The sequence below is a fragment of the Apus apus genome, chromosome 15 (genome assembly GCF_020740795.1).
Source record: "Apus apus isolate bApuApu2 chromosome 15, bApuApu2.pri.cur, whole genome shotgun sequence".
In the NCBI taxonomy this organism is placed as follows: domain Eukaryota; kingdom Metazoa; phylum Chordata; class Aves; order Apodiformes; family Apodidae; genus Apus; species Apus apus.
In genome coordinates, this window is record NC_067296.1 from 1,767,783 (window position 1) to 1,792,727 (window position 24,945).

The 24,945-nt window shown below is 47.1% G+C and overlaps 1 protein-coding gene across 1 annotated transcript in view; it reads right to left on the reverse strand.

Moving 5' to 3' along the window:
- Positions 1 to 11,664: 11,664 nt before the first annotated feature.
- The window catches only part of ASIP (agouti signaling protein), a 32,160-nt gene continuing 18,879 nt past the window's right edge, over positions 11,665 to 24,945 (reverse strand). Inside the window, exons 2-4 of the mRNA XM_051632835.1 lie at positions 17,579 to 17,781; positions 14,242 to 14,303; positions 11,665 to 11,954 (exon numbers count right to left, since the gene is read on the reverse strand). Coding sequence (XP_051488795.1) covers positions 11,778 to 11,954; positions 14,242 to 14,303; positions 17,579 to 17,759 — 420 coding nt within the window. The 5' untranslated portion in view covers positions 17,760 to 17,781 and the 3' untranslated portion in view covers positions 11,665 to 11,777. The remainder of the gene's footprint in view (positions 11,955 to 14,241; positions 14,304 to 17,578; positions 17,782 to 24,945) is intronic.

Here is a 24,945-nt window from a genome sequence, read left to right on the forward strand (position 1 = left end):
TTTTGTGTAATCCTTGAACAGCTGCAAGTTTTAATGCATCCACATGGGTTTCCCTCAAGGCAAAAGCCAGTGCTGGGGCCAGCCCTCCATCATGTGCTTGAGCTGGGAAAAGCTGCTCCTCAGGTTATTTAAATATTTGAAGGGCTGAATCTCACCAGAAAGAGAAACTTTTCCTCTAACCTCAGTGATTTCTTGTTGTATGTATCGTGGAAGTCCTCCCTTGCCACTGTCCCTGCAGGCCACCTCTGTTCCTGCCTGTGAGACGAAGGTCTGGTGTGATGTTAGAACGTGGTTGAAGTGCTCACAGGTTCATGTCCAAGCACCAGGTGTGGTGTGAGCAATTAAAACAGGTGGTGTGGAGAATGACCTGTTGGAGGAGGCAAAAAAAAGGGATGAGTTAACAAGGTGTTGCTCAGTATGCCACTCATTCCATTGGTTTCCTTTGCATCTACATCTAAAAAGCACCAATTTTAACTGAGTTTGGGTCCCACAAATCTCAAGGGTATCATCCTTTAAAGTGATGCACACTGAGCCCCAGGCAGACACACACAGTTCCAGCACACATGTAAATGGAAGTGCTGGTCAGCTTGTCAGATCTGGCTGTGTGTGGCAGAGGAATGGTGAGAGAACATGTGATTGTAGTAGAACAAATGCAATAGAAAACCAAGGACTGGCTGTTGTCCTCCTTATTCTTCATTGTTTTCTTCTGGCTGGGCTTTGGCTTCCCAAAAATGCATTTGTTAGCTGAATATTTGCTATCCTGAAGTACAGGGTTGTAAATTGTGCTGTTGGACTTGGATCATGGATTCATGGAATAATTTAGTTATGACAGGCCTCCTGGAGGTCTCTGGTTCATCCCTGTCCTCATACCATGACCAGTCAGGTCAGGCTGAGAGGAGCTTGCAAAGGTGACATTCAGTTGTCTGGGAACAGAGATCACATCACCTCCTTGGGCTTGTCTCTGGATATTTGACTACCCTCTAGGTGAAAATATTTCCTGAAAGGGTTGTCAGGCCCTGGAACAGGTTGCCCAGGTATTTAAAAGCTGTGTAGATGTGGTGCTGAGGGACATGGTTTGGTGGTGGCCTCTACAGTGCTGGGTTAATGGTTGGACTGGATGATCTCAAAGGTCTTTTCCAACCCAAATTATTCTATGATTCCTAGGAAGTTTGGTAAGTATTAGGCTCAGGGCAGCAGCTCCTGAGTTTCTGAAAACATTTCTAGTGAGATTCTGTGTGCAAAACTGCCTGGACAGCCCAGTGCTAGTTCATGTTGTTTAGCCCCTGTTCAAACTCTAGGCACACACAATCATGATGCCATAGACAAGTCAGGGAAGTGGCCAAGCACCAGCAGCTTGACCAGCTCTGAAACATCTCCTCTGCTTTGCAAGGCCAGGGCACTAAAGCATCACTGCCAGAAGGAGGTGTCTAGTGACTTCCTAGCATGGCATCTTCATTGATCAAGCTCACAAAAAACTGGTTTGCTGCTGAAAGTAGTTTGAGCAAGTTAGCAATGTGGGAATTCAGCTTGAAATGTGGTTTGAGTTAAGAAAATGTAAAACTTGTCTTTGGAGTATGTTCTGCTAGATCTTTATTCTTTGAAGAGGACTAGATCAAAGACAGACCCTAATAAAACCCTTGGCAGAATTTCTTCCTCCCACTCCCTGCAGTGTCATTGTGGTTAGTGCTGTGGTTAGAAATGCTATGCCCAGTACCTGTCAACAGTCCAGTGTGTGAATGGGCAGCATTAATGCAAGAGGGTGTTTGATGGTTTTATTTAGCTGTTACTGTGCAGCCACTATTGAGGTAGAGCTCATCAGCCTCAACCAGACGGCCTCCTGGCTTGTGTCAGCCCTAGTGTGGCCAGCAGGAGCAGGGCAGGGATCATCCCCCTGTGCTGGGCACTGCTGAGGCTGCACCTCCAATCCTGGGGGCAGGTCTGGGCCCCTCAGGACAAGAAGGACATGGAGGGGCTGGAGTGTGTCCAGAGAAGGGCAGTGGAGCTGGGGAAGGGGCTGGAGCACAAGTCTGATGAGGAGCAGCTGAGGGAGCTGGGGGTGTCCAGCCTGGAGACAAGGAGGGGAGGGGAGACCTGCTGGCTCTGCAGCTGCCTGGGAGGAGGTTGGAGCCAGGGGGGTCAGGCCTCAAGTTGTGCCAGGAGAGGTTCAGATTGGATATTAGGAAGAATTTCTTTACTGAAAGAGTGGTCAGGCCCTGGCCCAGGCTGTGCAGGGAGTCACCATGCATGGAGGGATTTCCAAGCTGTGTCGATGTGGTGCTGAGGGACATGGGGCAGTGGTGGCCTTGGCAGGGCTGGGCTAATGGTTGGACTTGATGATTTTAAAGGTCTTTTCTAACCTGAAGGATTCTGTGATTCACAGACTCTGTGAATCTCTACTCTGATCTTAAGTGTCTTTTCCAAAGTAAATGATTCTGTGAAATCATCAGCCTTCTTGATTTTTATTTGCAAGAGCACATCTGCTGCCAAAGAGTTTCACCAATTTACAACTAATTTTTGGTTTTAATCTCTGTGCAGTCAGCTCAGTATTCAGTCTAGCCTGAGGCTGAGCATCTTGATTCCCTGAAGAGGGGTTGTTCAGCCCCACTCTGATTACCTTACAAGGGTTTCAGCAGGAGCAAATGAATGAGGAGCAATAGCACTGAGGAGAGCCCAGCATCTGCAGGGATGGGGGCTGGAAAGTGCCTCCTCAGGGCTGAACTGCCACACGTCTGCTCCTACAGCATCTGACATCTCATGGTGAGTCCTGTGACAGTGACAGACAACAGCTTTCCTCACTGTGGGGCTGTGCAGCAGAGGGCACGGGGGGTGAGATGTGAGCCACAGGATCTCTGGATGTGATCCCAGGACCCCAGAGAGGGGCAGATGGGTCATGGTGCCATGTTGCAGATGCAGAGACCTCTGCATGGCCAGGAGAGCAGGAAGGGGAAACAAAGGCAAGTTTTGTTCTCAAATTTGTGAAGCTCAACAGGTCTGGTGTAGGGGCAGGCAGGGTGTGATGCACTTAACTGTGCTTGCACATGTTTTCAGGGAAAGGCACAGGGAGGAGGCTGTCCTGGAACACTTGTTCCACTGTGGTGTCTGCCAGGCCTGTGTCCTCAACCAGGCTGGGCAGATGTCAGTTCTGGAGCAGCCCTGCCTTGCAGGTCATCTCACTCTTTCCCCAGTCTTGTTTGCAGGCTCATTTTGAAAGGCAAATAGAAAACAAGTGAGATTTCCAACTGATTGGCTGGGAAATTTTCATTTTTTGAGATTTCCAACTGATGGTGCTCAAGCTGGATGTGTCCAGTGTGTCAGGAGTAAGGAGATGTGGTGTGTGCTTTTTTTCATAATATAAGAATTGACTTAGATTTAAAGCTTCCCCTTGCTCCCCTGCCCCCCAAATACTGGCAACCACTGGCTGAGAACTGGGGAATGCCCAATTCTGCTTTAATTTAATAGTTCCTCATATTTAGCCATTCCTAGCTATTAATTTAACAGACATTAAGTAGATCAGGGAAAAGCACCCAGTAATGAAGCAGTGCTAAAGCAGACCTGGCTGCCACACCAGGAAAAGTTCTTGTTCAATGCTGTGTCCAGTTTTAGTTTGCTTTTAACATCTTCAGGAGTTTCCACCAGCCCAGTGCCCTTCATTGCAGTTGAGCTGTCCCAGGATGGTGATGAGCACTGTCTTCCTGGGCAGTCTTGTCCTGCCAAATGCTTGAACCTGGTGGTGAAATGAGCTGAGTGGTGAAGGATTGTACTCCTGCTCTTTAGACAAGTCTCTGATTTGACCAAGAAGAATAATCACATTTTCTCAAGTGTTTTCAGATGAACTTTCTGCTAATGCTTTCCTTGTTTTTACCTGTGAAAATTCTATTTCCTTCTAAATATTGCAACTCTTGCCTTGTTTTTCCTCCACTGTTGAGTCAGAAGTGGTGAGACTACAAGCTGTATCACCTTCTCCACTTGCCTCCACCAGATGAGCTGGTCCCATGATTTTTAAGAAGCAACTGATTTGCTTTTTACTGGTCTTGCTCTTTAGTTGCATGGGCAGATGTTCTGGGAGATGGAGATTGATGGACGGACACAGTCCTAGGGCATGTGGATCACTTTGAGGGGAGAAGAAAGGGTGGGTGTAAATGAATATTCCACTGATGACTTTGTGATTCATGGCTGAGCTTGTTTTCATAGCAGCAGTTCTGCTGGAAGATGATATGAAATTTTCCAGAAGCCAATTGTGGTTTTTTAGCCTTTGGAGCTTGTTTAAGATAAATCAAATGTAGTCAATTTCCAGAGTTTTTGCAGTAGCATTGTTTGGCTCTGGAGAACTTTGCACAACTGTAAGAAGCATCAATTACAATTAAATACTATTTGTCTTCCTTTTTTTGAAATCACCAGCTCTCATGAGTGCTTGTGGTTTGCACACCAGCTTGGAGAAAGCAACAGCAAACCAAAGATAGAAGAAGAATTAAGAAAAGTCACATGAAATAGTACTTCCAGAAGCTAACAGGATGAAAACAATAAGGTTTTAAGTTCTGCTGCATCCTCTTGAACTGGAGGGGGACTGGCATCCCTTCTGCTTGTCTAGTCTCCTGAAATTCCATAGCAGAGAGTTTAAACTCTTGATGATACCCAAAGTCTAGAGCAAAGGTTTTTATTCTACCATCTGTAGAGTCCAGAGACACTCTTCAGCAACATGTTCTTTTCTGTAGCATTTTGGTTTTGGTTTCATCAACTGGGAAGTGATTTCTCAAAGGGTATATTAAATGGGCTAAACTGAACAGCATCTTTGTTGCTGTTTGATTTAAAGCACCTTTAAATGCTCAGGAGTCTGACTGACAGCCAGGTTTTGCTTTGTTTTTTAGTGTAGGTATCTGCATTATTAACTTGGTTTCCACTCAGAACAAACATTTGGTGGTCCTGTTTGTCCTCCCCTCCAAAGCTTCCTCCCTGTGTGTGATCCTGCTCTAGCAGGGGAGTTGGACTAGATGATCTCTAGAGGTCCCTTCCAACCCTGGCAATTCTGTGATTCTGTGTGTGTTTTATTAACTGGATACAAACTCCTTTGGATACAAAGGTCCTTTGGACCCTTTTTGGCAGTGAAAGCCTTTGCCTGAGATACTGTCTGAGCTGCCACCAAGATGCCATGTTGTAGAGAAAGAAATGACATTTCTTGTGCTTGGAAGAAAGCAGTTGTGATGGAGGGTTGTTGAACAAGTTGAAGAGAATAAAGGGATAGAAAAGAATCTGTTATGCTCATGAAGGACTCCAAGTATTTGTTTCCCAAGTGGAAAAAATATTATTAATTCAATCACAGCTTTATAACAAGGAGGTCTTTTAAGTACTGAAACCTTCTGTCTTGAAGTGGTCTAGCTCTGCCAGATGTTTGTGTCCAGCTCTGGAGCCCTTGACACAAGAAGGACATGGACCTGTCAGAGCAGGTCCAGAGCAGGTGACAAAAATGGTCAGAGGGCTGGAGAACCTTTCCTACAAAACAGGCTGAGAGTTGAGGTCTCCAGGGAGACCTTAGAGCACCTTCCAGTGCCTGAAGGGGCTCCAGGAAAGCTGGGGAGGGGCTTGGGACAAGGGCAGGGAGGGAGAGGACAAGGGGGGATGGCTTAAAACTGGAAGAGGGGAGATTAAGATTTGACATTATGAAGAAGTTCATTACTATGAGGGTGGTGAAGCACTGGAGCAGGTTGCCCAGAGGTGGTGGAGGCTCCATCCCATGAGACATTCAAGGTCAGGCTTGATGGGGCTCTGAGCAACCTGATCTAGTTACAGAGGTCCCTGCTCACTGCAGGGGCTGGGCTGGGTGACCTTGAGAGGTCCCTTCCAACCCCACATGTTCTATGATTTCTGTGGCCTTTTCAGGGTGAGGGACCCCGTGGCTGTTGAGTTGCTTTGAATGCATCTGCTCCCATTTCCATCCTTGAAGACTTGAAGAATTGCTCTCCCACACCTAAAGGTGAAAGACCATTAGCCTTTAATCAGTGTATATATTTGTTTTGTTTTGTGGTGTTTTGTTTTTTGGTGTTGTTTTTTTTTTTAACACTTGTTATGGAACAACATAAGGAAGAGCCAGGCTGCATGTTCTCAATTCTCATGGTGGATTTCTGGCTATTACTGCTTTAAGTTGTGTAAAGCTGTTGTTTCCCTGCTCAAGGCAGCTGTGCAGAGGGAAGGGAAGCCCACCTGACATCACAAATGACATTTTAGCTGAGGAAACTGCCAACAATAGGAAGGGCACCACAAGAGCACTGATGGTAAATCCAGCTCATAATAGAGTGTTTGTTAAATTATGATCATAAACCAGAGAACCATTCAGGTTGGGAAAGCCCCTTGGGATCACCCAGTCCAACCATCATCCCTACTCTACAAAGTTCTCCCCTAAACCACATCCACCACCACCACATCCAAACCACCCTTCAACACACCCAGGGATGGTGACTCCACCACCTCCCTGGGCAGCCTGTTCCAGTGTCTGACCACTCTTTCTGGGAAAAAATCCTTCCTAATGTCCAGTCTGAACCTGCCCTGGTGCAGCTTGAAGCCCTTCCCTCTGTTCTTGATCAAGTCAGTAGAAGATCTCTACTCATTGAAAGAGGCCTGAACTGGGTCAGTAGGGAGGGAATATTTTGTCTTGCCCTGTGTTGATGTGCATTCAATGAATGCCACATGTCAAGTGTGTCATGACACTATTTACAGCCATTTTAGGGTTCCTGGTCAGGATTGAATCCCCAAGGATTTCTTGGATAGGAATGTGTGTGCTTATGCCATGCAGCAATTGCAGGATTTGTTTCATTTCACTGAAAAACCTTGCAGGAATGACTGAAACCTCCTCTTTCTTCTGGAAGAGGTGGAAGAGAGACTCAGCCACCTGTTGGCCTTCTGCACATCATCTGAGAAGTCTGCCCATAAAATATTCTTGTTGCCTCAGAAAGTAATCTGCAGATACCACAGATTTAAGAAGGGCTCTTTGAGAGTGATGGGTTGTTCTTTTGGGCAGTCTGGTGTGTCTCTGGCCTTGTGATGGTGCTCCAGCTGGGGATGGTCTTCTCCAATGTCACATCTGCTCAGCTTTTCATGGGTGTTGCCATGCCTTGCTGATGTGTCTAAGGTGACACTGGGCACTTGCTGATGCTGCTGAACTGGTGAAAAGTCAGTTACCAGAGGGGAACAAAATAACCCAACAACCCAGGGGGTATGTGTCAAATTTTCATGTCCTGCTTCTTAGCTGATTGAAATGTAACTGTGCAAGAAGCAGAAAACAACTGTGTTGATTCTGGAGAACCAGAAAAACATAAACCAGCCTGGCAGTCCAGGCTGACATTTTGGGCATCATGGCCCCCAGGTCAGGGTAATTTGATTGGGAAGGGGAAGAATTCCACCCAATCCCCTCTAGGTGCAAAGCTTCTCTCACTGTTGTCCAGTGCACTGGAAGCAGCTAATGAGCAACAGAGCTGGAAGCACCTCCTCCCTGCAGGATCCTCAATGTATTGTCAGATCTGAAGGAACTGGGACCATTTTTAAACCATGTTAGATAATTTATCAGTAGAACATCTCAGGATCTCTAATCTGGAGCTTTCTGGAGTTATGTTCAACAATGGTGTTAAGCATGTTGCTAGTACTGGGATATTGCTTCAGGTCCTGTTGCTGGCTAACCTGGGTGAGGAGCCACAAGACTTTGCTGGTGATGCCACTAAATACCTAGAGGAGCCTGGATCCTGGCAAAATAAAAGCTGGAACAGCTTTTGGTGGTGGTGTGTGTATCAAAAGTGATGTGGGACGTGGTCTCATCCCCACGGTTAGAGAAGCATGCAGTGGTTGGAGGGGTTTGCATCTGACACAGGAAGCAGGGATTGCTCTTCAACTACTACATGTATCTTCTGCTGCTGGTTGCAGCCTCCTGATCTTCTGGCTCGTGCTTCTTGTGCACCTGCTCTGTGGCAGAGCACGGACACTGAGCAGCCCCAGCCCTGGGGTACACAGGACTGAGCACCAACTGTGCATCAGGCTGTTCTCATCCTAAATCCAGAACACAGCTACTGGGAAGGAAATGCTCCCTATTCCAGGTGAAGGCATCTCTGGGGGGAAGTTCACAGCTTGTAGCCTCTTGACTTCAGCAAGTCCAGCTACTGGTGCTGCCCCCAGCAGCCATCCTAGTCCCCCAGCACTATCCAGCCTGCACCTCTACACCCCCTCCTGCTCTGCCTCTGAGCAGGGTATCCTCTTTCAAACATACAGGTTTGAGCCAAACAACTAGTGGTACCTAAACCAGATACAAGGTGTACGTGTGTCACTTGGTGCTGTGTCCTACCAACACCTCGTGCAGTGTGAGCCTCCCCAGGACAGGAAAGTCACCAAGGCTGATAACAATTCCAGAGTATTTGATTATATATATTTTTGGTGTGATAGATGAGTGGCAAAGAAAGCATAAACTCTTTCTAACTAAGTCCAGTTACAAAAAAAGGCTTGTTGATAAATCTAGTTTGTCAAAATGCACTACACACAGAAGCTACATGAAAAAGTAGGTGCTTGTGTTGAAAAGCAAACCCCCTCATTCTCACACATGTTCCTTTTCCTTCATTGCACTGATGCACCATCCTGTACTTTGCTGGCTCAGCTGCCCTGTCTCTGGCTCCTGGTTGTGGGTCTCAGCACTTCTCACTTCCTCAGCTGGCAGCCCCAAGCCACGGCTCACATCTTCCATGATCTGGGTGATCACTGGCTCCTTAAGGTTGGAAAAGGCCTCTAAGATCATCAAGTCCAACCACCCACCCAACACCACCATCCAACTGCACCATGTCCTGATGATGGGGTGGTGTGTTCCCTCAGCAAGTCACAGAAAACTGGAAGGAGTGGCTGATACACCAGAGGGTTGTGCTGCCATCCAGAGGGACCTGGGCAGTCTGGAGAAATGACCTGACAGGAACTTCTTGCAGTTCCACACAGAGGAACACACAGAGGCACATAGTCCTGCTTCTGGGGAGAAACCACCCCATGAGTGAACACATCCTGGGGCCCACTCAGCTGGAAAGCATTTTAGCAGAAGAGGACCTGGAGGTCCTGGTGAACACAGACTTGAATGTGAGCCAATGGTGGGACCTTGTGGTAAAGGTGGGAATGGTGTCCCTGGCTGCCAGCAGGTCAAGGAGGTGATCCTTCCCTGCCCACCACTGGTAAGGCCATACCTGGAGTGCTGGTTCAGTTCAGAGCTCCCCAGTGCAAGACATGGACATAATGGAGACAATCCAACGTGAGGAAACCTTTTTTTGATGGTGAGGGTGACCCAGCACTGGCACAGGTTGCCCAGAGAGGCTGTGAAGATTCCTTCCTTGGAGATACTCAAAAAACGTCTGGGCAGCCAGCTCTAGGTGGCCAGGGGCTCAGACCAGGTGACTTCCAGAGATTCCTGCTACCCTCAACCATTCTGTGGTTCTGCAAAGCTGGAGTGGGAGCTGCTGCCTAGAGAGCAGCTCTTGGATTGATTTCTGGCTCTCCTCCCTTCCCTTTCCTCTCCTCCTCCTCCTCCCCTCCACCCTGGCCAAAAAGAGTTTTTCTGCCCAGCTGGATATTCTGGTAAGAAAATGCTCCTGTTTCCACATGGGAACTTGTGTGATTATTGGTAAGATTAACTGAGGACAGTTTCTTAGTTATGAGAATTTGGAAACAACTTGCTGGGAACCTGCCTATTTACCTAGAAGAAGAAGGGGCCAAATTCTGTTTCCCAAGCCCTCTGTAATGTGTCACCCTTCCTCCTCCTCCTCATCTTATTGGAACTGAAGGGCTTACAGATTCCTCAGCCAGGATAGCAGAGCAAAAGATCTAAAACACATATTTTTGTCAACATCTGAGCTATGTTTGGAGCTCTGGGCTTTGGACTGACTACTAGAAGAGAAGAAGTTGATATGGCTTGAGCCCCCTTGGGCTGTCATCTGTATCATCTTTGCCTGCCTGGAAGATTTTTGTAGCCCTCAGCTGTGTTTAGTGATAAATCAGTCATGAAATCTCCTCTCAATCAGACCCACAAGGAGCATTAGAAAAATTGGGGACTGGGATTAGAAATTCATGGTTAGAAAGTGTCTGTGAAAGCTAAAGAGCACTGGTAGGGACAGTGGTGAAGGGATCCAGCAGGCTGGTGGAGTGAAGATGAGAGATGTGGGGTCAGCCCTGGGAATGCATGTGGCTCCTGTGGTGAGGGGAGGTGGGATGAAGGGAAAATGCTAGAATCAAGAAAGGCCTCCAGAAGAACACAGAGTTGTACCAGAGGGGTGAGAGGGATGTTGGAGATATAGACCAGATGAGGTAAAAAGCAAGAGTTGGAGTTTGGCAGAGGAAGAGGCTTCAGTGTTTGGGACAGTTTCTGGGGCTGCTCCCTCTTTGCTCTCCTGTGACCCACCACATCTCTCCTGGTAGTTTAACCAAGAAGGGGCTTCCTTCTGTGCTCTCTTGGATAACTCTAGGTTATGGCAAAGAGCTTGAAGAACAAGAGGAAGATGTCTTCTAGACACTTATTTACCACTGCCTTGAGCTTCATCCATACCTTCAGAGCTGCTTCTGAGCCTTAGGGCTTGATCCAGTGTTGATAGTTATTTTTCCTGTGGTCACTGGTTGCATGCAGCACATGGAGATTGCCACCTCCATTCCCACTTGGGGTAGGTGCTGGGAGTTGTCCTGAGTAAGAATGGGCAAAGAAGGAGCAGCTGGCTGGTTGGAATGGTTTTCTTCAAGCTGTACATCTGGGATGCACGTTCATTTTTTGCTGGTTTTCCCCTTCTCCCTCAGTCATAGAATCACAGAATGGTGAAGGGTGGAAGGGACCTTAAAGCTCATCCAGTCCCAACCCCCCTGCATGGGCAGGGACACCTCCCACCAGCCCAGGCTGCTCCAAGCCCCATCCAACCTGCCCTTCAACACTGCCAGGGATGGGGCAGCCACAACCTCCCTGGGCAAAGTCCTGCAATATGTGCTCCTGCTTTGGGGCTCTAGGTGCACCTCAAGGGAGATGAAGGGCTAAGGGCTCTGCTCCTATGGGTACAGCTGGGAAAATCTGATTTTTAAGTCATGAGGCACAGATACATTCTGGGTCCAAATATAATTGCATATTGCACACCCTGGAGATACTGGTGGCTGCCAGAATGACTAAAAACCCTGGGGGTGGACATACTGAGGCTCAGCTGAGGATGATAAAAAACTGTCTTATGGTTTTGGGTCAGTCTTGTCAGGTAGAATAACCAATGTAAGTTCTTGTCCTGATTTTTCCTGGGTGTCTGAAAAGGGAGTTAATCCTGAAACCTGTGTTTGCAGCAGGACATCTTGGCTGTGCTGTCCTGGTGGGCAAACCCAAGCACTGGTCCCTCACTGGATCAACCCGTCCTGTTTTGGTGAGGCTCTTTGTGTGCCCTTGGGGCACAGCACTGCAGTCTGTGCTTCATCAGACCTTAAAAAAGCAGCACAACACAAGCCCCAGATAAACGAGAAAACCCTAAACTAACAAGAACCCAGAACGATTTATAAAAATGCAGGTCAGTTTTACTAAAAAGACTTGTTCAGTGTCAGTCTCCCTGCTGCTCTACTCGCTGGAAAGTCCTGGTGGTGACGATGGCATTAACCACATTTTAAAAAACCCAACCCAACATAGTCTAATTTTAAGAGGGGCAAATCCAGGCTGCCAGCTTCAGAGCTCTCTACATCACTAGACACGTGGGGGCAGTTGGAAATACACGCTGAAGAAGCTAATGGAAGACAGGGCCTTGTTGTGTTCCCAGCCTGGCTCAGCACTTGGGGTTTAGCAGCAGACACTGGCAGATGGTCTGAAAGATCCGGCACTTGCAGAGAGCACAGTAGTTACAGCAGGAATTCAGGTGGGGTTTGCAGGTTCTGAAGTTGGGGACACAGTCAGGAGCTGGTGTGGGCCTTGGCTTCGGAGAGGTCTTTGGCTCAGCGTGTTTCTAGAAGAAAAACCATGAAGGTGCACATAAACATCAAAGGAGCACGGGCCAGAAGGAAGCAAAGGTGCAAAGAAAGTGAAGCGCGGGAGCTTCTGGCTTGGGATGAGTCGTGAGACCTGGAGTAGAAGCAACACAGAGATGTGGTGGGGCTGGGTGAAGGGAAATGCTGGCTTGAGACCAACCTACTGAGCAAGGTGGTAAACCTTGTGAGCCCCAGATTTTGTGCTGGTAGAGCTTTGGAAAATGCTAGAGAAGAATGTGGCAGCAGGCAAAAGAGGGACACAAGAGTCTGTGAGGACAATGACCTTATCAGTGGAAGAATGTGAGGAATTACTCTTGGATCTCCCAACTTTTCAAATCATAGAATCCCAGAATGGTTTGTGTTGGAAGGGACCATCTAAATCCAACAGCTTCCCTGGGCAACCTGTTCCAGGGTCTCACCACCCTCACAGCCAAGAATTTCCTCCTCATGTCTCACCTCAATCTCCCCTCTTCCAGTTTTCATCCATCCCTCTTGTCCTCTCCCTCCCTGCCCTTGTCCCAAGCCCCTCCCCAGCTTTCCTGGAGCCCTTTCAGGCACTGGAAGCTGCTCTCAGGTCTCCCTGGAGCCTTCTCTTCTCCAGGCTGAACACTCCAACTCTCCTAGCCTGGCTCCACAGCAGAGCTGCTCCAGCCCTTGGATCATCTCCATGGCTTCCTCTGGACATCCTGAGCTGAGCTGAGGCCGAGAGAGTGGGGAGGTGACTTGGCAATGCTCTGCCTCACCTGCTTTGTTTGTTCAACTACCTTTGGATCTTGGTAACCCATTGCTCATCAGAGCTCTCAGCCAAGGAGTGCTGCTTCTCTGGGATCTGGAAAGGTGGAAAACTTGGGGTTGATCATGTGCCTGGAACCTGGAAAGGATCTCTGGGTCCTTCCTGCTACGGGCACCCTGTCCACTTTTTAAACTTGGTAGTTTCTCAGGAGTTTCAGTTTTAAGTTAAGATGTTCTGTGGTGTCTAAGTGCCTGAGGAGCTTTTAAAATGCTTTGACAAGGTTTGATCACAAGAATCTCCTGTGTTGAGCTGAGTGTGGAGCTAATTAGAGGAGGCCCTGGGGAGACCTGATAGTGTCCTTCCAGCACCTGAAGGGGCTGCAGGAAAGCTGGGGAGGGGCTTTTTACAGGAACAGGGAGTGAGAGAACAAGGGGGAATGGTTCTAAGCTGAAAGAAGAGAGATTTAGGTTAGAGATCAGGCAGAAATTCTTGAGTGTGAGGGTGGTGAGAGCCTGGCCCAGGCTGCCCAGGGAAGCTGTGGCTGCCCCATCCCTGGCAGTGTTGAAGGGCAGGTTGGATGGGGCTTGGAGCAGCCTGGGCTGGTGAGAGGTGTCCCTGCCCATGCAGGGGGTTGGGACTGGATGATCTTTAAGGTCCCTTCCAACTCAAAAAATTCTTTGATTGTGTTTGATTCTGTAACTGGTGTCCTGAGGCTCCTTTCAACCTGGGTCATCTTGCAAATTCAGGAAGTGTTTCAGGGAAGGTTCCCCACACAAGATAGACCACACCAATTAGAAAGGAAAAGGAGGAGCTCTGAATGTTTCTGGTTGCAGCAATGATTTGTTTGGCTGGAAGTGGCTATCATGGCATATAAGAAAGAAAGTTAAAATGCTATTTCCTACTCTTTTGTACAGTGTATAAAATACAGGAATCCAGCCCATGTAAAACTTCACCTTTGGGGCCTGTGGGTAACATCCTGGTGAGCAAATCTATCAACCTGAAGCTACTGATCTGGGAAAACGACAGGTGAACATTTTCAACCCAACACCAGTTTCTTTGTCTGCCTCTAATGTTTTGGCCCCTGCAGACACCAGCAGATGCTGAGTTTGTGCCCCTGGGCTGCTGAGCCTGTGCAGGTCACCTGCAGATCAGGGCACCTCTTTGTGGTGGCTGCCTGGAGAATTTTACAAATATTTCAGCCAGCTCAAGATTTACTTATACAAAAGTACCTTTTGTGCAAGAGAGGAGTGTAAAAAACAGAAGGAAAATCAAACCCAACGAGACTCCCCAAGCCCAAACATTAATTTCTGGTCTGAGATCATAGAGTTTTCTCTCCACCATTAATGTTTTGCATTTGTTTGTTGTTGTTGTTTGTTTTTTTTTTCTTCTTTTCAGTATTTAGAGCTTCAAACTGTATGTAAATGATTTAAAAAGGGGAATGGCTGTGAAAGCCTTGCAAATGAATGCACTGAGGAAAATCAGAGTGGTATGAAACCATTTTAATTCAACAGTGTGTGTGAACAGTCACCTACCTTGGAAGATTTCTTGTTCTCCGCCTCTTTCCTGCTGACTTTCTGGGATCTTTTAGTTAAATCTTGAAAGAGAACAGCACAACATAACGTTAAGTCAATTTTACAGCACGTGTTGTTTGATTGAGATGCTCAGTCCTGTTGTTGTGGGAGAGCAGGCAGGTCAGGGCATTGCACCCTCTATATAAAACATTGACTTGTCTTAGGATCTAACACAGAAAGACTCTTGCAGTGGGAGACACTTCCCAGCTCACTAATCTGTATTTTTTATCCCTTTATTCTGTCTGTGTGAGGCTGGCAATGAGCAGAGCCTGCACGTGGTGGAGGATTGGGGTGAAAAAGACACATATGCCACTGATGGGTGGTGGCTCCTTGGTGATTCCAGTCTTTGCTCTCCGTATCTTTTTGAATATTTAATAATTTAGGGGTTTACAGAGATGCAGAAAGAATAATACACATTTTGGGTTGGTTTGAGGGGTTTCTTTTGTTATTCTTGCATCGTTGTGGTCGGGGTTACACATCTCTAAGAAAAGCTGTTCTTCAAGCATGTGAAGTTACTGACACTTCTTAAGAGCAGGTCTCAAAAAAGGCCTTGCACTGGGCAGGATTAGTGGGTTAGATCCAGTTCCTGCTGGCAGGATGTGCTGGCTTTGTTATTCTGCCCTTTGAAGCTCCTGGCAGTAGCCAAGGTGCTTGCAAGTCGTTTAGTTCTACCTGAATTTAACTTTCTACAGCACAATTTTGCAGAATTGTCTGGATTGCTGCAGCTATCAACTTGTTTTGATACTATTCAGTTTAAAGGGTATAATGTGATCAAACAGAGATTTAACTGTTGGTGTGATGTAAATAGGCTTTAATTATTCCAGGGCACTTGGTAAAGAAGAAAATGATGCTGAGTAGGAATTGTAGAGATGCTTCTTTTGACAGGTGAGGGCTGGAGTTGTCTCTTCTGTGGTTCCTCTGGGTTGGAGAAAACTTCTGCTTTTCCCAACTGGTCTCTAATCCCATGTCCCTCATGTTCTGCCTCCTGTGTTTCCAACAGCAGCACAACTGCCCAGCTCCTTACAAACCCCATCTGTGACCGTGCAGGAAAAGGTACCACGGGCTGGTGAAAATATTGCTGACACCCCCCCGCGTGGATCCAGCTGCTGTTTGCAGAGCTGTAAGGAGCAAGGATTAATTAGCTGATTGCATGTTTTACTAGCTGATGCCAGCAAAGCCTCTGCTTACCCCATGGGATGTGGTTCCAGCCTGGGGTTTTATTGAGTTGAAGCCAGAGAGATCATCTTCTGAGCAGCGTGATGGATCACTGGGTGTGTGAACAGCTGAGTGCAAATGAGGTTTCTTGTTTATATATATAAAAACCCCACCCACATCAAAGAGCTGAGCTGGGACATGAGCACTGTCATCTCTGCTCTCTGTGGCCAACCAGAATGGCATTCTGGGACCAGGGCTTGGGATAAGAAAGTGTCACTGTGATAGGAAGCTCTGTCCAACATGTTGAAGCTGAGCTGACAAGGAGCTTTTCTGTTAGCTCATATAAGCAGAGGTGATATCTGTCAGCATGACAAGTTCTAACTGCTCATCTGTAAAGAAGTGGACAGTGTGGGGAGGGGGGGCTGTGGTTATTTAAACATTCTTTTAATATTATCATAGAATCCCAGAATCACAGAATGGTTTGGGTTGGAAGGGACCTTAAAGATCATCCAGTCCAACCCCCTGCATGGGCAGGGACACCTCCCACCAGCCCAGGCTGCTCCAAGCCCCATCCAACCTGCCCTTCAACACTGCCAGGGATGGGGCAGCCACAGCTTCCCTGGGCAGCCTGGGCCAGGCTCTCACCACCCTCACAGCCAAGAATTTCCTCCTCATGTCTCACCTCAATCTCCCCTCTTCCAGTTTTGATCCATCCCCCTCATCCCATCCCTCCCTGCCCTTGTCCCAAGCCCCTCCCCAGCTTTCCTGGAGCCCCTTCAGGCACTGGAAGGTGCTCTAAGGTCTCCCTGGAGCCTTCTCTTCTCCAGGCTGAACAATGTATTTGGTCTAAATGAATTATTACTGTGGTGGCAATGGGCAAGACCAGCCTGTCAGCAACTCTTGCCACTCTTCTCCCTCTTGTCAGCACCCCAGGCACAGCTGCATCTCTTCATCCAGCTGCTGGGATTATCTGGGATGTCTGTTTGGCAAAGCAATATGTGGCAGCTCATACTCTACCTGCTGTGTTTAAGGCATGGGCACATTTTTGTGAGAAGAGACAGAGTAATCTGCTGAGGGGGGTGTCTTTTACATCTCTGATTTTAATTAGAATAAAAAAAAGATGGGAAGTGTTAGATGGGAGACATCCCGGGCCACAGGAGTGTGAGATGATGTGGCTTGGGAGGCTGCAGAAGCACGAAGGTCAATCTGTAATAAACTTGCAGTTGAGGAACCTTGAGTTAACTCAGGATTCAAACGGTCAGATTTCATTGGAAATCCAACTGTGGAGCAACTGTTTCTCCTTAAAGAAACGTTGTCCTGAGCAAGAGTTCAGGGAAAATACAGGAAACAAGGTCAGCAACCAAACTGCTTTAAGCAAAAGTTCTAAAAGCCTGCAGACAGCAGCTAAACAAGAGCAGCTGTATTTTTAAGATCAACATTTTGACACAGCTGTGAATGACACCCTGCAGCTCATTATCCCTAAATACCTGTAAGTTTCTTGAAAGAAAAATATTGGCTTAAATTGCATTGAGTTTTGGCAGACAGCAGGAGATAATTCAGTGAGGAGTTCAGCTTTGCCCTGACAAGGCTCTTCCCAAGCAGGACAGATGGTCACCTCCCAGGAATGGCAGGGACACAACTGCTTGGATACATAGATGACCTCTTGCTCCACCTTGCAGTGCTCTTTCCTTCCCCTGATTAAAGACCACTTGGCACACAGGCCTATTGGGGTTAATGAAAACCTTAAAGAGCTCTTGATTTCTCAGCCAGAAGAGCAGACCCTTAACAAAAAGAGAATATATCCAATGTTTCTATTTGCACTAGACTATCAAATGAAGATTCATGCCCCTGTGAACAGGCAAAACACTTCTCTTCAATATCAAATATTCAACATGACAGGACCAGAAGTGAAAGCTGTGAAACTAAGACAAGTTTTCTGATGATTTTTAGTTATTTTTGGTGGTTTCTCACGTTGCCATCCCTGGGGCTGGGGCTGCGTTGCTGCTGCAGCCCTGCACCCTGCCAGGCTGTGTATGAAGCTGCAAGGCTGCAAAAAGCTGCCCAAACAACCCGTGCTCATCAACAAAACCAGGTCCTTTCTGCAAATGTCATTAACTTGGCACCCAATGGAAGGTTTACTCACCTACAATGGAGATGGGTGGGAGATCTTGGAGGCTCATCTTGTTGCTCCTTGGCAGGCTGCATTCTGTCTTCTCTTCAATTACCAGGTGAGAGTCAGCAGCTCTGAGCAAGCTGCAGCAGAGCAATAGGATGAGGAAGAGGCTCTTACTTTCCATTTTGGGGAGGAAAAATCCCATTGTCATGGAAACCAAAGTCGGTCCAAACCTGCATGAAGAAGAGATGCAAGGACATGGTCTCACCAGGGGTTTTTTGTCACATTGAGCAGCTTTAGCAACACACCTTTGGCAATTCTTTGCTTCCAGCCCTTTGCCCCCAACACTGGGATACCCCAGTTTGCAGCTGTCTGAGGGGGAAAATACTACCTCAGATACAACTCTTGTAGATGCTCTTCTGTTATTTTTTTCCCCCTTGTTCCTTTCTCAGAAGGTTTGTTTTCCCCAGAGCTGTGAGTGAGTTCTCCCCACTTTTCAGAGTTGTGTGTGTTAGGACCAAGGGGAGGGGAGCTGCTGCTGCTGCTGCTTTTGACCAGCTCAGTCACGTCATCAGAGTTTTCCCAGAAAAATCTTCTTTAAAAATGTGTGCTATAAAATCTAGGATAATTTAAACCCCCACACATTATGTTTCCTATTCATTTCCTTCGTTTAAAAACAAGTCAGGAAAAAATATCTTTATTATACCCTGCTGTGGCTCCTCTGGTCTTGGAGTGAATCACAGCCATAAGTGGTGCAAGTATGTCCTTAAGAACTTGTAAGAGAGGATTTGGAGAAGCTTTTGGAGAGACCTGGGCTTTGGAGAATGTGGCCCTAGACTTGGGAGGAAGCTGCTGGCCCTGGCCAAGCTCTGCAGGAGAGCAGCTGTGCAGGGGACACATCCTCAGCCTGCTCTCCTCTCCCTCTGGATTGTTCCCATTGTTGAAGTTTCAAACTAATTTTTGTTTCCATGTGCATTGATTTATTGCTGTGTCAGAGTCAGGGAAGCCTTTCCCCAGGGGCACTGCCAGCCTCCAGATTTATAGGGAGCTTTTTTGTCAGTGGAAAGCTCCCAGTAGCAGTAAAAAGGAGGAGTGAAACCAAATGTTTTGAACAATTAATCTTGTAATGACCTAATTACTAGAGAGTTAAAAGATGAAGAGCTTCTGCACAGGAAAAGCTTCAGTCTAATTGTTGCTGCTGAACTGAGCCTGGGTTTCTTTGGCTTTGCAGCCTCCACTGACCTGCTCCTCCCCAGGAGATGCTCAATCCTCTGTCCCTGATTCCAAGTGTTTGGGCTCATTTCTAAAATGAGCTCATGTGACAAACTCTTGTGCATCAGTTCAGCCTTTGCCTGTGGTAACTGCACGTGAGTAGGTGAAAACCCTTCCCAGGTCAGGAGCCAGTTCCCATACAGAAGAGGTATCCTTTCATTGTTTTGTCCCTTCTTCTTTCACAAAAGATGCCCAAACCTGGCAGCTTTCTTGATGCTTTCTAACAACACAAAGTTAGATATGTAGCTGACCATTTAGGTCATAACCATTCAGGTCAATGCAACTCCTTTTTCTGTCACTAATTTTACCAGCTTGAGTGTCCCAGGTGATGTTCAAACCCTCAGGTGTGTGCTTAAAATTCAAAAGATCTGAATTATGGATTGGGCTCCCAAAAGCTTCTCTAGGTTTCCCAAATATGCTGTTGATCAAATAAAAGATGAGACTTAAAAAACATCTTAGCTTGCTTAACACTTGAACTGATTTTCACAGGATCTAGGAATACAGGGAAGGAAGAAATTTGGGTGGTGAGATGTTGCCCAGGGAGGTGGCAGATGCCCCATCCTGGAACAGTTCCAGGTCAGGTTGGATGGGGCTCTGACCAGCCTGGTCTAGTTGAAGACCAGGGTTGAGGGACAGGGGGGGCTGGACTGGATGAGCTTTAAAGGCTCCTTCCCACCCAAACCATCCTGTGATTCTCTGGTACAGGGCATGTCTGACAGGAAGATGCAGACATTTAGAATCATAGAATCATTAAGGTTGGAAGAGACCTTAAAGATCATCAAGTTCCAACCCCTCTGCCATGAGCAGGGAACCCACCACGAGACCAGGTTGCACAAAACCTCATCCAACCTGGCCTTAAAAACCTCCAGGGATGGGGCATCAACAACCTCCCTGGGCAACCCATTCCAGTTCCTCACCACCTTTAGAGTGAAGAATTTCTTCTTAATATCTGACCTAAATCTCCCCTCTCTCAGTTTAAAACCATCACTCCTTGTCCTATCACTATCTGCTCTGATGAAAAGCCCCTCCCCAGCTTTCCTGGAGCCCCTTCAGGCACTGGAAGGTGCTCTAAGGTCTCCCTGGAGCCTTCTCTTCTCCAGGCTGAACATCCCCAGCTCTCCCAGCCTGGCTCCACAGCAGAGCTGCTCCAGCCCTTGGATCATCTTGGTGACCCTTCTCTGGGCCCTCTCCAACAGGTCTGTATCTCTTGTGCTGAGGGCTGCAGAGCTGTGCCCAGCACTCCAGGTGGGGTCTGAGCAGAGCAGAGGGGCAGAACCCCCTCCTGGCCCTGCTGGCCAAAGTTTGGGCTCTAATTCTTTCCAAGCTCTGAGCTGGAGAGGAGAGCAGCTGTGAGCTGGCAGCTGGTTAGATTTGCACAGAGTGGTGGTTGTGCTTTAGATTTGGCTTTTTAAAGCAGCTTTTTAGTGCAGTTTTGGGCCCTGCTCTGTGATTTTCAGGTCAGATTTTAACACGTGCTGCCCACCTGGAGCACTGGCAGAGCTGGCATGGGCCTGTCAGCTGGAGACCACCTGGGCATGTCCCCAAAGCACTGTTCCCAGAAACTTATTCCATCTCAGGGTATCATTTTCCTTGTCCTTAGCAAAAGTGCCAGTGGATGCAAATGTGCCTGCACCAACCTGACCACACAGGAAAGTTGTACAGCTGTGTCTGTCCACCCCAGGCAGTGACACCTGCAGGGGCTCTTGTGTTCAGATGCAAACCTGGCTGGGTGTGGGGGCTTGAATTCTGGTGCACCTGGGCTTTTTTTTGCCAAAAGCTCTTTGGTGGCAAGAATTTTAGCAAGAATTTTACAGCCTGTGAGTGACTGTTTGAACCTGGAAACAGCAGGTGTTGGGTTTCATCTTTTGCCTTGCAGCACAAACCCAAGTTTGCCTTTATTTTGTTGCTGTTAATGGCACTAAGGAGAGGTTTATTTTCTAAATTTTGCTCATCATTTTCCTGATTTTCCTTCTAGGGTTCATCAGAGGCTGTTTCAGGCAATCCAACCACTTTCCTTCCCTCCATCAAGCTTCATCTCTGCTTTTCTATGAACTCTTAGTTTTCAAAGAATTCCTTTTCCTATTGAGCTCCTCACAGTGGGGAAGGACGTTGCTTTAACTGAATATCTTTAGAGGGTTGGCTTTTATGACCTTCACGAAGCCAGAATGTACTAAGAGGACTGGAAAAATTTTAAATAATAGCTTATGGGGACTTAGTCTTGCACAGTGCTGAAATGTCACCACTGGACTTCAGCCACAGTTCAGCAGATGTTGGAACAGGCTGGTTAAGATGTGGCAGTGCCCTTTGTTGTCAAGGTCATTTAAAAGCAAACCAAGTATTTAAAGGTTTGTTGACTGTCTTCAGAGGTGGCTGTACCCTTTTCTATGCCATTCCCTCTCTGCTTTGGCTTGTTGTGTTTCATATGTAGGTATTTTAATGCCTACCCCCATTGTTCCCTCTCACAACCATTTTTTCCTGAATGTAAATGGAGAGAATGACAAATAATGTGAAAAAGCTTTTGTCCCTTTTTAATCTGTTTGGGGTTTTTTTTTTTTGGATGGTGTTGTATTAAAAGTCTCCAGGAAGAAATTGGATTTCCCCAGAAACACTCTGTGCATTCAACACATTTGAGGGGAGCTAATTTCTTGCCACAACTCACTCCTTTTGGATGTTGTCCCCATTTGAGACACTAATCCAAAGAAATTTGCCATAAGCACTGGAAGGGAGAAGCTGAAAGTTTCTTCAGAGATCTGGGAGGTTTGAAGCAACTCATAAATAAAATGCCATCCTTATTAACTAGCTGGAAACAGGCACTACAAAACCCCACAGTGTTCAAGTATGTGAACAAAGAAATATGAAGCACTGAGAAGGATTTGACATTGCTCAGTACCTCACTGACCAATCTTCACCTCCCTTCTCTTGCTGTGCTCCAGTTTTGAAAAGGATAGGGCAGAAAAAGAGGGAATAAAGGGGGGAAAAAAAAAGGAAGAATTGGAGGCTGCCTTGAAAGATGTGGAGTTTTGTAGGTGAAGAGATACTGAGAAAGTCAGGAAATTAAATGTGGCAGTTAACAGGATGACTGGAGATGTTGTGAGGGGTTATTCATGGTGACCTAGGACCAGGCTGTCTGGTCTCTAGAGCAACCCCAGCTCAATCATCAGGAATAGCAAGAAAAAGGGAAAATAAGGGGCACTTTGAGGGAAAGGAAGGAATTCAGCAGAGAAATATAGAAGTCACTGGTGCTCTGGGCAGTGCTCCAATGCTCCCAGGCACAGAGGTTCCTCTGCAGTGTTGGTTTCCTACCAACAGGTTAGGATTGACTGCATGGAATGCAAGGCAAAGACATGGGCTTTTTCAGGGCTTTAAAGGGCATTGTCAAGATGTAAAAACGTGAGTAAATACAAAGAAACAGCTGCTACTCATCCTCAAACCACAAAATAATTTAAATTAAAATCAATGCAAGGCAAGCTCTCTCCACAAAATGAACCTGGGGCCCTATCTGGGCTTCAACTCTCAGTGCATTCATAGAAACCCAGAATCCCAGTTTGGGTTGGAAGGACCTTCAAGATCATCTAGTTCTGACCCCCTGCATGGGCAGGGACACCTCCCACCAGCCCAGGCTGCTCCAAGCCCCATCCAACCTGCCCTTCAACACTGCCAGGGATGGGGCAGCCACAGCTTCCCTGGGCAGCCTGGGCCAGGGTCTCACCACCCTCACAGGGAAGAATTTCCTCCTCATGTCTCACCTCAATCTCCCCTCTTCCAATTTTAATCCATCCCTCCTTGTCCTCTCCCTCCCTGCCCTTGTCCCAAGCCCCTCCCCAGCTTTCCTGTAGGCCCCATCTTGAAGAGAATGACAGCTGTTGAGGCAAACTGTCAGGAAACAAAAGGTCTCATTGTTCCTTGACTAATGTTAAGTATTAAAATGTTACTAAATCTATCACTTCAGCAGAGAAAGCTCATCACAGAACCACAGAGTGGTCTGGGTGGGAAGGGACCATCTAGCCCAACCCCCCTGTAGTGAGCAGGGACTTCTTCAATTACATCAGGTTGCCCCTTTCATCTGTGATTCAAGGAGTTACTGAAAAGAACTTAAATTTCTGAAGAAAAACTAAATTGTCAGTGACCCAACAGTGCTTTGAAGAGCCAGTGAGAGTGTGAGCTACTTGGGCAGGTGAGTTGTCTGCCTGTCTGAAGGGTACAAGTGTGTGTGATTCCAGTAGGAAAAAATCACTTCTAGGCTGCCTTTTGCTCCAGAAAGATTTCACACACATCATGGGCACTTTGACACATGAGGAGGGTAAAAAGCAACCAGAGCCAGTGATGGAGTCAGAGAGCAGCCCGTGGGTGACAGCAGCCCCAGACCTGATGGCCCTGCAGGCACGGGGGTGGCTGCTGCCAGCACTGGGAACAAGGATGCTGGGGCAGAAAGTGTTGGGGATGAATCACAGAGTCATGGACTCGTTAAGGTTGAAGAAGACCTCTAAGGTCATCAAGCCCAGCGTTCAACCCAGCACCAACATCCAATTACACCGGGTCCCGAAGTGCCACATCCACATGGATTTTAAAAACCTCCAGGGCTGGTGACTCCACCACCTCCCTGGGCAGCCCGTGCCAGGGCCTGATCACTCTTTCAGCAGAGAAATTGCTCCTAACATTCAACCTGAACCTCCCCTGGCACAATTTGAGGCCGTTTCCTCTAGTCCTATCACCAGGTGCATGGAAGATGGGCTGATGTTACCACTAGCAGCACGTTTTTTCCTCTTAAAAATATTCATAAGTAACCTAGAGTTTCCCAGGTAGGTTCTCCAAGGGCTGTAGTCACCTTCTATGCTGCATATTCAAAAAATTCATGTGACTTTTCCAAAAAGCAATGAATATGGGGGAGAGAAAGCAGGGAATAAATATAGCACGTGGATAGAAAAACTGAGAATTAAAGGGAAGAAACCTGAAATCTTCAAAAGCAGTAAGAAGATGAATACCAGAAGGTGTAGAAGAACCATTAAAAGCAAATGCAGATGTTTGGCAGAGTTCAGTCTTCAGAAACAAAAAGAGAAAGAGGAGCAAACTCAAGCAATGGGCTTTAAGAAAATAGATTCCCTTAAGCTCAGAAATGATGGGGAAAATGTTACAAGAAACAAATCCAAAGTAAAAAAAAAAAACAGAACAGCCTTCAGAAAACCAGCTTGTGGTTAGAAAGCTGAAATGAAACTATATTGAATGATTTAGAGCAAATACATGATGATCTGCTGGAAAAGAAACACTTAGAACAGTTGACACCAGCTTGGCCTGCTTGTTAGCTGTGAAAGAAGGGGAGTGCAAAGGGTTTAACTCTGAATTTTTTTGGAGTCTGAGATGTTTGATGGTGTCACCATTTGGTGCAGTTGTTAACCCTCCAGCCCTTAAGGTTGGAGGAAGAAAACCTGAGTGGAACTTCTGGAGCTGCTGAGTGCAGGACACTGTTACCCCCAGAACCAGCACATTCATCTCTTGGTAGGTTCAAGACTGGGTAGACCTCTGATATTCCAGTTCTAAAGCCCATCTCCCTCTGTAATTTACATATGGAAATTAAATTGGATTTCCACCCTGAATTTATTCATTGTCACTATATGTTTGTGGGCCTCCTGGCAACATGATCCTGCTCTACTGAATTCTCTCCTCTCCCGTTCTTGCTCAGCTACTGGGGGAAACAACTTTGCTTCTCTCTGTCTTGATTTTACTACATGAGATGGTTTTGTAGCCTCCGTGCTGCTGTGGAGCTCCCTTCCTGAACTCAGCTGTGACATGTCATTTGCCATGGAGCTGTGGAGAAGTTGAGGCAGTAGGGGACACATGGAGGCCTGTAGTCCTGCCTGCTGCTCAGACCAGTGCCCACTTCCATCAGGTTGACCGGATCAGGTTCAGTCCAGACCTGAATATCTCCATGGAGAGAGTTCACAAAACCTTTTGGTTGCTCAGCTTCTCCAGCCCATCAGCCACTCCTACCAACTTGGCATGATGACCAAACTTGCTGAGAGCGTGTTCCATCAGATAGATTACTAGTAAAGCTGTGAAGCATCTGGCTCCAGCTGTGACCTTTGATGGTCTCCCCTTGTGAACTTGCCAACATCCAGACTTCACACTGG